The sequence below is a fragment of the Haliaeetus albicilla genome, chromosome 25 (assembly GCF_947461875.1).
Source record: "Haliaeetus albicilla chromosome 25, bHalAlb1.1, whole genome shotgun sequence".
Classification (NCBI taxonomy): domain Eukaryota; kingdom Metazoa; phylum Chordata; class Aves; order Accipitriformes; family Accipitridae; genus Haliaeetus; species Haliaeetus albicilla.
The window spans coordinates 9,900,889-9,914,913 of NC_091507.1; the positions used below are offsets into that span (position 1 = coordinate 9,900,889).

Here is a 14,025-nt window from a genome sequence, read left to right on the forward strand (position 1 = left end):
AACAATCCCTGGAGAACCAAGCTTTTGACAAATCCATCTTTTAACAGAAGAAGATCAAATAAACTAAAACAAACAAAGCTGATTACATACACTGGGAAAAAAAGACTGCATTCACTATACCCTCTTCAGACTGACCACCAGTGTTGAAAGTAAAGCAGTGCAAAAGCATCCAGCTAGGAGGGAGGCACCACAGAGAGGATCCGTGTGTCCACTCTGACATCCCAACTCTGTAGCACACACTTCCCAGCCACATTAGGGCTGATGCTCCAGACTCAGTAATGAGTCCAGAAAGAATTCCATATCCAAGAGTACAGTTCTGTTAAGAAAAAACTAAACCTTGCAGCACCTCTCATAGGGATCATTTTCATTCTCTTGTGAAAAATCTCATTAAACCTAACAAACAAGAGCAATTCTGACTTTGCACCTGTCAGGTCGACACTTAAGTATATGGGAAAGTAAATTGTGCAAATAAACATCTCACTTATGAAAAGCTGCTACTCTTCTCAAAGCAGAGTGCATCTGGGAAATTTCTCCTCCATCCGTACAAAATCCTTCTTCCTAAATTATGAAAGTTTGGGAAAGAGAAAGGAATTAGCCAGTGTGGGACAAGGCAACTGCCATGTTCTCTTCCCAACCAACCCACAAGCTTGAATTACTCTCCTCCAGCCCTCTCCAGTCCCTTCACCTTTAACCATGCTACTCATGTCTTCCTCTACAGTAAAAAGAAAACAACGCATTGACTGCACAGAAATTTTCTATGAGGAAATGTCCCTGTCACAGCATCCTCCCTAGGCTACAGTATTGCTAACACAGAGTAAAAACTAGCAGTTAGGCTAACACAGAAGTGCTAACCCTCAAACTCACATGGCCATTCACAGTCCCTCACACAGTTGTCAAGGATCTCTGGAAAGCTAGCTGTTCACATGGTGCTGACTCTCCTTGCTTCCAGCTGCCAGATCACATTCAAAGATAGCTAAAAATATATTAAATACTTTCCCATAGATGCAATTGCTGTAGTTTCCACAAGTATACTACGTGATTATGGGAGATGGTATATACAACCAGGAATTAGAAGGGAGGGGTTCCAGGAGAAAATCTCTTTATTTAGATATGGATCACACTACGAAGGAGTTGAAGAATCCCTGGTCTAGCACTTATCTTGTTTCTTTTAAGTACACATTCTCCCACATTGACATAGATATCTATTTAAGACCAACAAAATAAATCCAATCTGAGGTTAGGGGATTTTTTGGCTTGACACATTTTACAATATCCCAGTGTCCAATAAAAACCTGCCAGTGTTAACTCTCATACCATGGCATGACACCTGTTCATGACGGCACAGTTGATCAGATCAGCTGCGGGCTTCTGTTGTTCAGTTCAGCCAGCAAGCTATTCATATCACCACCAGCTGTTTCTGCTTTTTAGAACTAATGAAAAACTTTGAGGGAGACTCTGCAGTCCTCCCTCAAGGGGAAAGTCGTCATTTCAAAGATCCCAAAGCTATACAATCTGCATTACAGACTGCTGGGTTTGGGATTTTTTTTTCCTAGTACTATCTTTACAGCCAAAGTGGCAGCACAAGGGACATCCTGTGTACAGTCAAATATGTGGAAGTACAGAACTATAGCTTTTTGGGAACAGCCTCACCACCTATAGATCCACAGCACTTACTAGCTGATCTTGCACATGGTATCTTTGGCACAGTAACGGAGCAACTACGGAGCTTAGGTCCAGAATATTCAGAAGACATAAAATGCCCTATTGCTGGTGTGGACTACCTCATTTATTATCTTCCCCACTCTATTCCTGCCAAAATACATCTGCTTCATTAAAATGTAAACAGTCAATCTTTTCAGAGGCACAAACCCACCTTTGAAAGCTCTGCTCCTCTTAAGCAGAAACAGCAGGTAAAGAATAGTTCCATATCCCCCTTAATTTTTTTGTCTTTTTTTTTCATAGGGAAACAGTCTGTTTATCTCCACAATGAGTCACACTCACCTTTTGCCAGAAGCCATCTAGTAGCTGGTTAAGCTGTCCCATCAACTCATCTATCAGTTGAGTTCGGGCACGATCTACCAGGCTATAGATGGCAATTTCTTCACTGCAGAGGATATAGTAAGTCCTGGAGGAAGCCTCAAGGACAGACATGTCAGAGTGTTTGGCCACAATGTCTTTTACCTCTCTCAGCAAAGCATCCAAATGCTGCAGGTGATAAAAGGCGTATTATAGGTAAATTGTACAAGAATCCACTTATGCTCTACATACATTTCACTAGGCCCATGTATCTCTATAGGTCATACAACCAACATGAAATAAATGCCAGTCTAAGGAGCAGAGGGGCAGGATTAGAGGACACAACTTTTTCCTGGGTTTATAGCTCTTTTTCATTATTATTCTCTCTGGATCTTCCTAAAGAATGAAGCAAATGCTTTAAGTTCTACTTTAGCAATACACGTTCAGCACTACATAAAAATAAAGATGAAGGTGGGGAATAAAAAAATGCCTTTCCAAAGGGCAGGCATATCTCCAAAAAAATGGAAGTTGTCTCCCTCAGCAGCAGAGGATGGAGAATGTTTCAGATCATGTCAGCAACTGGGGTCTTCACTCTTAGTGAGAGGAGGTAACTTCTGCCATTCTGCTGACTCTCTCTTCCAGTTAAAGTTTTGTGCTGAAATTAACCTAGGAGTGTTTGCCTAACATTACCTTCCTGTAAACATCCCTGCTTAAGAACACATTAAGCTATTTCAAGGATTTCATCTATCTGTTTCTGACCAGCCCTCTCCCATCAGCAGATATACTATCTCCATTCTTATCTTTCAGTTGCTATCATTCCCCAGCAGCTGGGAGTCACTCTTCATGGAGAACGAAACCTATTCTGCAGTAAACTCCTGGGAGACACCAGTTTAGGCACGTGGCATAACCCACCCTGTCTCCACCCAACAATGAAAAACCCAGGGCTGGGCCTACCACATGAAACCACAAATCATTACCCACCAGGGCCAGTCACAGCATATCAAGAACTGACAAGCACTGAGACTTTTCTTTGGCAGCCCCAAAGTAAAGCCTGAATAAGACCACTTTCCTCAAGGTAAGAGATCCTTTCTTTGTATTTCAACAGTCTTCTACTTGTTCCAAGTCCCACTAAACTCTGTACATTGTCACATAAATTTAGTACATTCCACATGAACCGACTACCCCAATTCCTATTCACCTTCCTTAGATGTCCCATACGGTAAACGTCTAAATCATAATACTGAGGAATCTGCAGAAGATTTGCCACTTTTTGTGCATCTGTTGAATACTGCAGAGAAAAAACAGGATATGAGTACACTGCAGGAATTTTAATGAAATATTTAACATGCATTCACAGAGCAGCTGTTAGTTACCTTTGCCAAGAGCTGAGGAAGCACCATAATAAAGTGCTCAGTAATTTTGGTACAATCTTCCAATTGTATTTTCTTCTCTTTTACTGACAGAATCTGCAGATAAAGCAGTTTGTTTCAATTACAAAAATTCTTAGAATTGAGTGGAATTTTATATGTAACCCAAGGTGAACTCACATGCCTTTGTCTAAAGCATATCAAGCTAAGATAAAGATACTTTTCCATGGAGACAACCAGATGCCTTTTTATTTTTTTGTTAACCTTAAATTAGATGCAAATGGCTGAACAGCTATATCTCAGGGATAAAATGTTCACCATTTGTCAATAACATGCTTCAACTGGCTTTCCTCTAATGCTCACCTCCTTCAACATCCACTACTAATAAAAGCTAGAGGTCAAAAGACACTGTGTAGTTTCATAAAAATAAGCCATTTCCTAAGATATACCTACCACTAGGAACATGGTGTCTGGCAAAGTACATAAGGAAAAGAGAATGTGATTACAGGACAATAAATAAGACTTAAGATGCACTGACTTTTTTGGCTGCACCTCTGCCCACTGGAGGATGACCTTCAGCTGCTTCTCTAACCGTTGCGAGGATAATTTCAATGAGAGCACTTTCATGAGCATCACTCAGTGCTGTAAGTAAATCAGTCTCCTTTTAGCATTCACACAAAAGAAAAATGAAGATGCAGCAACAGCTAATGTAAAGCCTACTCATTTATCTGAGCAACTGTGGAAGGATGCTACAGAAAGAAAAATAAACACCTAGAGAGTGTTTGATTTAATTTGAAGAAAATTATTTTCTACATTTTTCCACATTTACTGAACACAAAAACAATTGCTTCTCTCCTGACTAAACTTTTTAGGGCAGTTGGGCTCCCAAATACACAGGCAGTTTTAATGGGGCCTACTCCCACTATCTCATTTAGGAGAAACCTGTTTCTTTGAGTACCAAAATGCTTTAACTCACTGGGTCTACAAACTTTGATTTCAATCACACAACCACCTCCAGTTCTACTACAGCTACTCATAGAATGGTTCGGGTTGGAAGGGACCTTAAACATTTATTTAAGTTCACTTTAAAATAATTCTACAAAAAAATAATCCTCTAGAGTGTTAGATGTCAATGAACTCAACGCATCACTCCTTTTCAGGCATGAACAATGGCCTGACAATACTGCACTTCAATCAATACTTTTAGATTCTTAAGTTTTGGACAAACAAACAAACAAAGTAAATGCTACGTAAGCATTATGGCTTAATTACGCAAGTATTCTTGCAAAGTTTCTGAACTAACATTACATAAATACAGAACATTGAATAAAACAAATATGTTGATATAAATATCACATTGGCAGTGCATTGAGTTGCACCTGCTCTGTGGCTCTTGGTGACCACAATTTGGGATCAAAGGGTACTGCAATATGGAATGATCCTAAACTAGCTGAAGGCAAAGTTAAAAAAACAGTATCAAGAGATTCATTCAGACAAAACTAAGCTCTTTGCTTACCCACCTTCTCCATCTTCTTCAGCATTTTTTAATAGAAGAGTGGTCATGCACTCCCAGTCCTTCAGGAATTTGCCTGCCCAGTCCCACAAGCTGTCTATGAGGTATGCAACATGCTTGTGTAGCTAGGGATTAAAAACACAAGCTTACAGAAGCAAACACATCATTAAAAGAAATACAGCTTTATATGTTCCTCTCCCTTTTTCCAATTACAAAGCTTTGTCATTCACACATACATGCACACATAGTATTCCAACGTATTTAATTTGAGGCTAATCAACATTCAAACACCATGTCTTTAATCTGATACAAAGCAGGAAAGTGGGGAGAAAAAGCAGGTAAAGCAGAAAAAAAACTTTTCTCTTTTTATGATACCCTTCCTTTCTAATTTAAGTAATCTCTTTGAAACTAGCTTCTGTATTGCTTTTATATTGCTGACCATAACAACTAAAAATCCAACCTTGGGACTAGAAACAAGTCAATATTTTAAGCAATGTTTGTGAAATTTTTTGCAGAAAGATTCAAAACTGCTGTGCCTGAGACACTTTGGCCACACGTAGGTCTGCACCACTGCAAAAGCCAAATACTGAAGCATAGCACTTAAGCTGATAAAACTCTCAGTAAAACTAGGCAGTTTAGTCAGCACAGAGCCATGGTACAGCAACCTATATCTGCCTGCAGAAAGACACAGACACATACCAAAAAAATCTCACTCGGTGGCATTAGTCTTTCAGGTTGTTTTCAGAAGCTGCTTCAGCACTGATTCTCTCCGTTAGCATAGTTGCAAATTAGTTTTAATACAACAGAACAGAAATGTCTTCATTAAAAACTCATCCTAGAGAGTGAAACCATTCCAAACACCAAACATTTCAGAGCTCACCACCAGAAATAGTTTTCAAAAGGAAGCCAATACTTGATTTAATATGCAACACTGGATTTAAAAGGCTTACTGCAGGGGCTATTCTCCTCACCTCACTCTCCAGGAAAAAACTTATTAATCTTTTCAACTGGTCAGTACTTGCCCCAAACTTCCCTTCTCCTCCGGGCTGAACTTCTTCATCTCCCTCATGACTAAGCAGCCTGCCAACAGAAAAGGAAGTCAGTCCAGTTCTGCCACATTCTCCTTATACTCATTTGCCAACGTTACACTAATTCTGTCAAGATCCCAAGGACTGTGTTTCTTCTAAACGTCTACTTACTTACTCCAAATCACATTAGACTTTTTTATGAGATGAAAAGAAAAGAGATTAGATTGTTTTCCATTATGAGAGATCTTCTATCCCTGTGGATGCAGAGACTATTTCTGACAGTTTCACAGGTACCCTGCCAGCTTTCTGGACAACAGATGCAGATTCCACAGCGTTGAACACATAATGAGGTAGGCATTTGCTCATGCTTGAAAAGGGGCTTGCTCTAGGCTGAATTTAAGCCTCACCAACAGAGTAGAGATATTACTACCCAACCATTATTCACATCATGGTACATCTCGGAACTGAAGCTTCTTAAAGAAAGCACAGTATCTTGTATTTATAAGAGGCAATTTACTCAACTTCACAAATACAGTGGAAAAATTGTTCTTCCTCTTCTATCTGAAGTATGAAGCATAATACGACACTTTAGTTTCCATTTCCCTCTTTATCCAAAATAAGTGTGACTGTACTCCTCACTAAAAGTGCTAATCCCAAGATAAATACAGGAAGGCCATCACTGCAGATTAATATAAGGCCCAAACGGCCTGGATTTAAGAGCATGACCACACCACTCAATGTCAGTAAAAGCTTATATTTTCAGGAAGTGCTTCTGTTGGTATAATTTATGCCAGCTACGTAAGTAACCTAAGTTAAAAATGCAGACATTGAGGAGATTTCATGCAAACCAAGAAGAAGCAGGGGGAAGCATAAGCATTTATACTAAAACTTTTAGCAGTATCACCAGGGAAAGGAGGGTGTCACTAACATCTCTATCACACCAGAACAAACATTTGTGTACTGGCATAAGTGCCAGAGAAAACTGGGCAAACAAGAACAAGGATGAGGTTTACAGGGTCAAAGTGTCCACACTGCACTGGAAAGCTGGGTAGAAAAAAATAAAGTTATCAGGGCAATCACTTCAATGGCAAAAAGCAGCAATGTTACAAGAGGAAAACCACCTGATTTATAATAGAATATTAGGACCAACACAAAAGACTAAGTAAGACTAGCAGATGTGATAGAAGACTCATCAAAATAGAAATTTATCTTTATTTGTCTTTCTGTTGGACTTGGCTCCCCAAACTCCAGAATATCAGCAATTCAGCTAGATAGGAACAGACAACTAGGAGGAGATTCTGCAAGTGTGGAAACACAAATCATTATTATTTCTGAATTTTTCCCCACAGAAGTCTTGCCAAAATATTTTTCATTCCTCTTTGTAGGACAAAATTATTTCTCTCAGATGTAGAGAGAGAATATTTATTTCTTCTCTTTTTAGCACGCCAACTCCATTCACTTCATGCAACCATTGTTATAAGAAGCCAATTTATAAGAGTTACTCCTGGGGAAGATAAACCCTGTACTTCATTAACCTGACAGAAAATTGGGAGGGCTTTTTAATCTGCTGCATCTCTCATTATTCAAAGCCTCTACAATGTATAAGGCAACTTCCAAAGGGAGAAGAGGAGGCCATTTTTGTGATTAATCACCAAAGCTATGGAAATCCAGCAGATGCCAGGTGATGAATTAACTTGTAAGAAGCAAAGCAACAGGAAAAAAGTAAAAAGAAAGAAGGTATGCTCTCAACATAGCACGGCATCTGTGGATCAGTCAGTTGTTTCATATTCTCTGTGTTACTCTTGCAACTTCTCTCATGCCTGTTGTGCCAGGGCTGTGCAGGGGAACAGATATTACCCCCAGACAGCATTTCTCTTCTGATTCAGCAGAAGAAAGCACATCTACTACCCTCGTGGTACACACTTCCAGCAGAAAAATGAATGCTTAATGTCTCTCTTAAATAAATCCACCTTCATTCTGGAACAAATGAGAATATGCAAGAAGTAGGTATGCAGGCAGGCAGATACCTTTTATAAAGGAACTCCCCAGCTGCTACTGCAAGCGGACGGTGCGTGGTATAAACAAACTGGTATAATGTTTCACAGTCTTCAGTTGATAACACATCCCCACAGTTCCTAGGCAAAAATAACAACGGAAGTTATAGTTCAGGTTTATCTGCAAAGAATATTAGGAATGCTATGTCCAGCTTTTACTAGACCTGATTCTCCATAGCTGTACAACTTGTTTACACAGCTAAATTTTTGTAGGACATATCTAAAAATGCTGTCAAACAAAACTGGCAGCATTCTTTTACTCACTGTGTAAAGAAACAGAGGTTTCTGCAAGCCATGAGGAATCAGGCCCACTGCATGGACATGAACATTAATTTAAAGTGTAGTTAAGGTTGATTAGTGGTCATAGTAAAAAGACTAATAGTAATAAAATAGGAAAATCGTGCCTCTACTTTATGCTTAGATGTTCAACATAGAAGATAATAAACAAGAAACAACCTTCATTTTGCACTACAAATTATTTTTAAATTATTTATTACTGTATTTTAAAACCTATATTCTATTACACTAGGCTTATACAGTAACATGTAAAAAGAAATCAAAACACATTTTTGATAGCATGCTCATGACTGTGACCTTTCTGTGCAAACACACTCAAAGTCACAATTTTTTTCATTCAGCTACACACCTTGAGAATACCACATGCCAACTAGTAAACCTAGAACACTCTATGAGAGGTGGAAATGGTATTAATATTAACCTTTTACAAAAAGGAAACGGAAGCATCAAGGTTGAATAACGCACTGAAGAGATACCAGAGGAGTGAAGACCAAAGCAAGGATTACAGTTTCAAAATGCCTGCTTCTTACTGCCATAGCAATGTCATTGGACTAAGCTACTTCAGAGAATGAAAGGGCAACATGAGATCCTTACACTTACTACAGCAAGGTGAGGGGAAAGGCATTTTATTTATTACTGCACTCAGTCCTCAGGTAGTAACAGTTTAAAACCATCTACAGCTGTGATCCAACACCTTCTCTAAAACTGAGTATTCATGGTCTTCATTTGCTGGGAGTAATGTCTTACAAAAATTAGCAGCCCTTCCTGCGATTGCCCATTTGTCTCCAAATCCATTGCATCACCGAGCATCCTCACAAGTCACAAAGCCCCAAAACATCCTCCAACCTGACTGAAAAGAGTGAGCTCACATTAGGTGAGAGTATCACCGGAGTGTCCACTGCAAATATTTTTTAGCACTGTCTGGGATTTAAAATCAGTAGGGGTGGGGGAACAACAACAAAAAAACAGTACTCATTTCTCAAAGCCAATAGCCTCTGATTTGTAGAAGTCGATACCCCATAATTTTTAGCTTTACGATATATTTACTTATGTATCACTTGAATTTTTCACATTTTTTTCCATGGTTGCTTACAGTGGTCACTGGAAGAGTAAAAAGGCCTTTACATGGAAGTGTATGGTATGTCCCCAAAAGTGATGGGTCAATCTCACGAGATAATGCTTGCCCTCAACCAAAAAAACCAAAAGCTGCCTTACATACTTCGGGCAGGTTTTGGTGGCCTCTTTTAACATGCAATTCCCTTGAGTATATATTTGCAGCAACAGGACATACAGAAAGTGCTCTGAATATATGTATTGTGAAATCAGCATAAAGGAAAATATTTATGCAACTCTTATTCAGCCATCTACAGAACTGGGGAAATAGAGTAAAAATGTGTTTATTGAGGTTAAACAGTTAAGAAATTGAAAGAGGTAACATGGTGCAGTAGAGTACACAAATAAGCATTGGTGTGTCCTGTGAAGCCATGAATGAAGTATCAAATTTATTAAACTTCTACACGTTTTACAAGTGACAGTAAAACAAAGACTGACAACAAATTGCACTTACAGGAGTAAAAATACATGATATAGCAAACCTTAATATTAAAAGGCTATGGGGAATTTACTGAAATAAACTAGCAGTCTGACAAGGTTTCTTTCATTCTTTTTAATGTCAATCTATTATTTAGTTTTCTTAAAAGCACTAGTTTCTATGAAGCTGCCCTTGTCATTTTCTCTCTATATATTTAAAAAAAAACCTGTGGACAGCTTGAAAAAGAAGACATTTCTATACAAACATACCATGATCTAGAGTGGGCCAACACAGAATCACAGAACCGCTGAGGATGGGCAGCACCTCCAGAGATCAGCTAGTCCAACCCCCTGCTCAGAGGCAGATCAGCTAGAGCAGGTTGATGAGGGTTGTATCCTATCAGGTTTTGAATATCAACAAAGTCAGAGACTCCACAACTTCTCTGGCAGCCCATTCCAGTATTGGACTACTCCCACAGTAAAAAAACTTTTTTCTTATGCTTAAATGGAATTTCCTGTATGAACATGCCAGTCAAATGTACCCATTTTTTTTACATTTGAATTCTTTATTCTTTGTATTTCAGGTTTTCTCTTCTTACCACATTCATGCAAATAGTGAATGCAACACCTGTGTGTGTCTACTTTAAAAAAAACTCCTTGCCTAAATTGTTCAGATAGCTCAAAGAGCTCAGCAACATGCCTGCCATCTCTCTGGGTAGAAATTAAGGATTCTGCCTTTCCTTAGAAATTTCCTTTCATTAGGAAAGGACCTGGGGGTCCTGGTGGACACCAAGTTGAACAAGAGCCACCAATGTGCCCTTGCAGCAAAGAAAGCTAATGGTCTAATCCTAGCCTGCGTTAGGAGGAGTGTTGCCAGCACATTGACGGAGGTGATCCTTCCCCTCTACTCGGCACTAGTGAGGCCACACCACCCCTGGAGTGCTGGGTCCAGTGCTGGGCTCCCCAGTATGAGACAAGGACATACTGGAGAGAGTCCAGCAAAGGGCCACAAAGACTAGTAAGAAACTGGAACATCTCTCCTATGAGGGAAGGCTGAGAGAGCTGGGACTGTTCAGCCTGGAGAAGAGAAGGCTCAGAGGGGAACTTATCAATGCGTGTAAGTACCTGAAGGGAAGGTGCAAAGAAGATGGAGCCCAGCTTTGCTCAGAGACAGGACCAGAGGCAGTGGGCACAAACTGAAACACAAGAGATTCCCTCTGAATTCAAGAAACGTGTTTTTACTGTGAGGGTGACAGAGCACTGTCAGAGGCTGCCCAGAGAGGTTGTGGAGTCTCCATTGCTGGAGATATTCAAAAGCCATCTGGGTGTAGTCCTGGGCAACCTGTTGTAAGTGTCCCTGCTTGATCAGGGAGGTTGGACCAGATGAGCTCCAGAGGTCCCTTCTAAGCTCAGCCGTCCTGTGATCCTGAAATCCCAACCTCCTTGTTTTTAACTTTGTCTTCAGAGAGGCTAGGAATTTGCCCCAGTTACATTAATCTACAGCAGTGTTATTTCCTCCCTCCTCGAGACAAGAGTAGGTCAGGTGCAATAGCTCCAGCCATGTATGAAGCACTCCCTAATAGCACAGAAGCAAAGGAGGGGAAAACAACCCATTTTCTTCGCAGCACAGGCTGACCGACACTCATGACACCACTTGAGCACCTGATCTTCTTTTTCGTTCTTGAATGAGAGGGAACACCTGTATGTACTACTACAACTACTACTTTTCACATACTGCTCAAGCACTACTCTCTGTGATACAATGAGGTTTATACTCATAACTCCCACTCAGATGAGTGCTTAGGGGTTTTACTTGTCTCTGGAAGTAGCAGCACTTAACTACACCTGCTACCAGTACCACAGTAAATGGGTGCCTTTCATTTTACATACATAAGCCAAACATCAAACATTCAAAGAATACTTCAAATACAGCAATAATACTGCTCCCAATTTACAGCCCTCAGAATGCCAAGCAACAGATAAAGGTTAAGCCTGAAGTGCCTGCCAGTGTTTAGGTGCCTAAAAATAAACAGGCATGGCCTTCCACATACCAACGTCATGACATACCATTTTTCTCTGCACTTCAATGTGAACATGTCACGAAGAAGAAGTTGGGATATTCTAGGGGGAGATCACAGACCCATTTTGTTCTGCATATGGCACCAGGTGAAAGATTTCATATCTTGGTTTTTGTTCCATTTTACTGTATGCAAGAGACATGACTGCTGAAGTCACCTGTCTTGGTCTGTGCTATTGCTTATACCAAGGATAACCATCAAAATCACGACAGTAAAATAAAAATACACCTGATGCACTTTTCAAAGTTTTGCCACCTTATTCTTTTTGGTTTTAATGGCTGTGCAGGGAAAGATCTGGCACAGGTTACTGGGGCCATTGGTAATACAAGGTATAGCATCTCACTCAAAAAACCCTGTTAATTTTGCATTGAAAATTAATTCAAGTTAAACACCCAAATCTGCAAATACATTGTAAAAACATTATTTGTGCACTGAGCACGATCAACCAAAACATGTATGTTGAAAGTATTCTCATGTCCAAGATAAAATTTTTAAGTAGAAAAATCAGCTAATCTGTTCTGTTATCTCCCTCCTGCTACCCTGCTGTCATTGCAGGTATTTCAAGATGACACTTTGGTGATCAGAGAGATGATAACAAGGTTGCCACTACAATATAACAAGAGTCCTTTCCCACCCACTTTAAAATAGGATTAGGATGTTGCAATACACTGTGATTCTACGATTATGCTGTGACAGAGAATGCAGGAAGATGCACATTAGATGCTGTATGGTATGCTGTTTTGGTTAAGAAACGTAACCCTAGGCAACATGCAATTCTTATTTTTCTTGTTACCTCTTCAGACAGGAAAGATAAGGTTTCAGAATAGATCTCAAGATTCTTGAACAGAGGTGTATTATGGCAGAAAATTGCTGCCAAGAAAGAAACTTCCAAGAAAGCATAAACCTGAGAGGATGGAAAAGAGAAGACAGAGGAGAAAGCCCCTGCCTTTGTTCCATTTCGGTCTTTCACTTTTGTTTGGCATAGGCTTGACAAAGCACTACCATAACTCCACCTGAACAGGGGTGTGGGGGACCTGAAGGACTGAGAGGAGCTGTGAGGAGCTCCATGCCGTTCCCCTTTTGATAGTACCTAATCTGCAACAAGCAAGTTACTGATGCAAGAAATCAGAACTGTGCAGTATAATTTGCTTCACTGCTTCATATGCTACTTTTATCAGCTTCAAGATAACATTTCTTTATTTTTCCTAAAAGCCACTAAACAAGACAAAGGTGGATAATTTCCTTATTTGTATGCAAAGCATGTCTCTCTCTTCAGCTTATTTTTTACAATCACATGAAAACACTGTTCATAATAGCATTTAAGCCTTCAGTAAACCTAGCTGTTTTTCTGCACAATGCCTTGTCTGAATAACCTTGCTAGATACAGCGCATTTGCCTAACAAATGTCAATTTCTCCTCCAAAGTCCATGGTTTAGCTATGAAATAACACTACAGAATCACAGAGTTCAACTCTCTGCTGACACTGAATTACTTGTCATGGGACATCTACATCTACCACTAGAACTAGTAACACATATTATATTATTTGCCATGGCATCCTTTGCCAAATCTAGTTTTCAAGTTTCTCCTATGATATAGCCCCTCCCTCTCCAAACTAAAACATCCTTCCCAGTCTACTTGAGAATCGGAAGGGAGACTAAGATTTTTAAGCACAATAGTGATGTACCCCTACTTGACTTGGGCTTCCTGTGCCAAGCAGGACACTGGGAACTTAAAAACCTCAGTTTCTCGACTTTTAAGATGGATTAACTCTACTGACCACTGTAAAAGCACTGTGGTAAAAATTAATGTATTTATCAGCTCCATTAAATAGTTTTTAAACTATTTATGTGAAGTCCTCAATGAGTGCAATATACTCACAGTTCTCACTAAGGCAGCTCTTCCAGATTTCAAACTTGAGAGTTTTGTGTTTAAAGCTCAGTTTAATTTCTAGTTACATTTAACTAATGGAATGCAAAGTCATTTTCCCCTTTGCTATTTACACACTCAAGCTATTTGTACATTTGTGCCCCTACCTGCACCACTTGTAACCTTTCCTCATTCATCTACTACAGTTACCTAATTACTTTTGCTGCTCTTTTCCAAAATCCCTCTACTCTTTTAGGCAGTTAAGCACAGAAA

The 14,025-nt window shown here is 39.7% G+C and overlaps 1 protein-coding gene across 6 annotated transcripts in view; it reads right to left on the reverse strand.

Moving 5' to 3' along the window:
• LOC104318782 (cohesin subunit SA-2) overlaps positions 1-14,025 on the reverse strand; it is a 62,462-nt gene that overhangs the window by 18,103 nt on the left and 30,334 nt on the right. For all 6 annotated transcript variants that reach the window (XR_011322071.1, XR_011322072.1, XM_069769933.1 and 3 more), the window contains 8 exons: positions 7,952-8,059; positions 5,868-5,976; positions 4,904-5,021; positions 3,922-4,025; positions 3,390-3,482; positions 3,215-3,304; positions 2,002-2,205; positions 482-558 (listed from right to left, as the gene is read on the reverse strand). Coding sequence is in view for 4 of the 6 variants with exons in the window: in XM_069769933.1 (XP_069626034.1) it covers positions 482-558; positions 2,002-2,205; positions 3,215-3,304; positions 3,390-3,482; positions 3,922-4,025; positions 4,904-5,021; positions 5,868-5,976; positions 7,952-8,059 (903 nt within the window). In the remaining 2 variants the exon portion in view is untranslated. The remainder of the gene's footprint in view (positions 1-481; positions 559-2,001; positions 2,206-3,214; positions 3,305-3,389; positions 3,483-3,921; positions 4,026-4,903; positions 5,022-5,867; positions 5,977-7,951; positions 8,060-14,025) is intronic.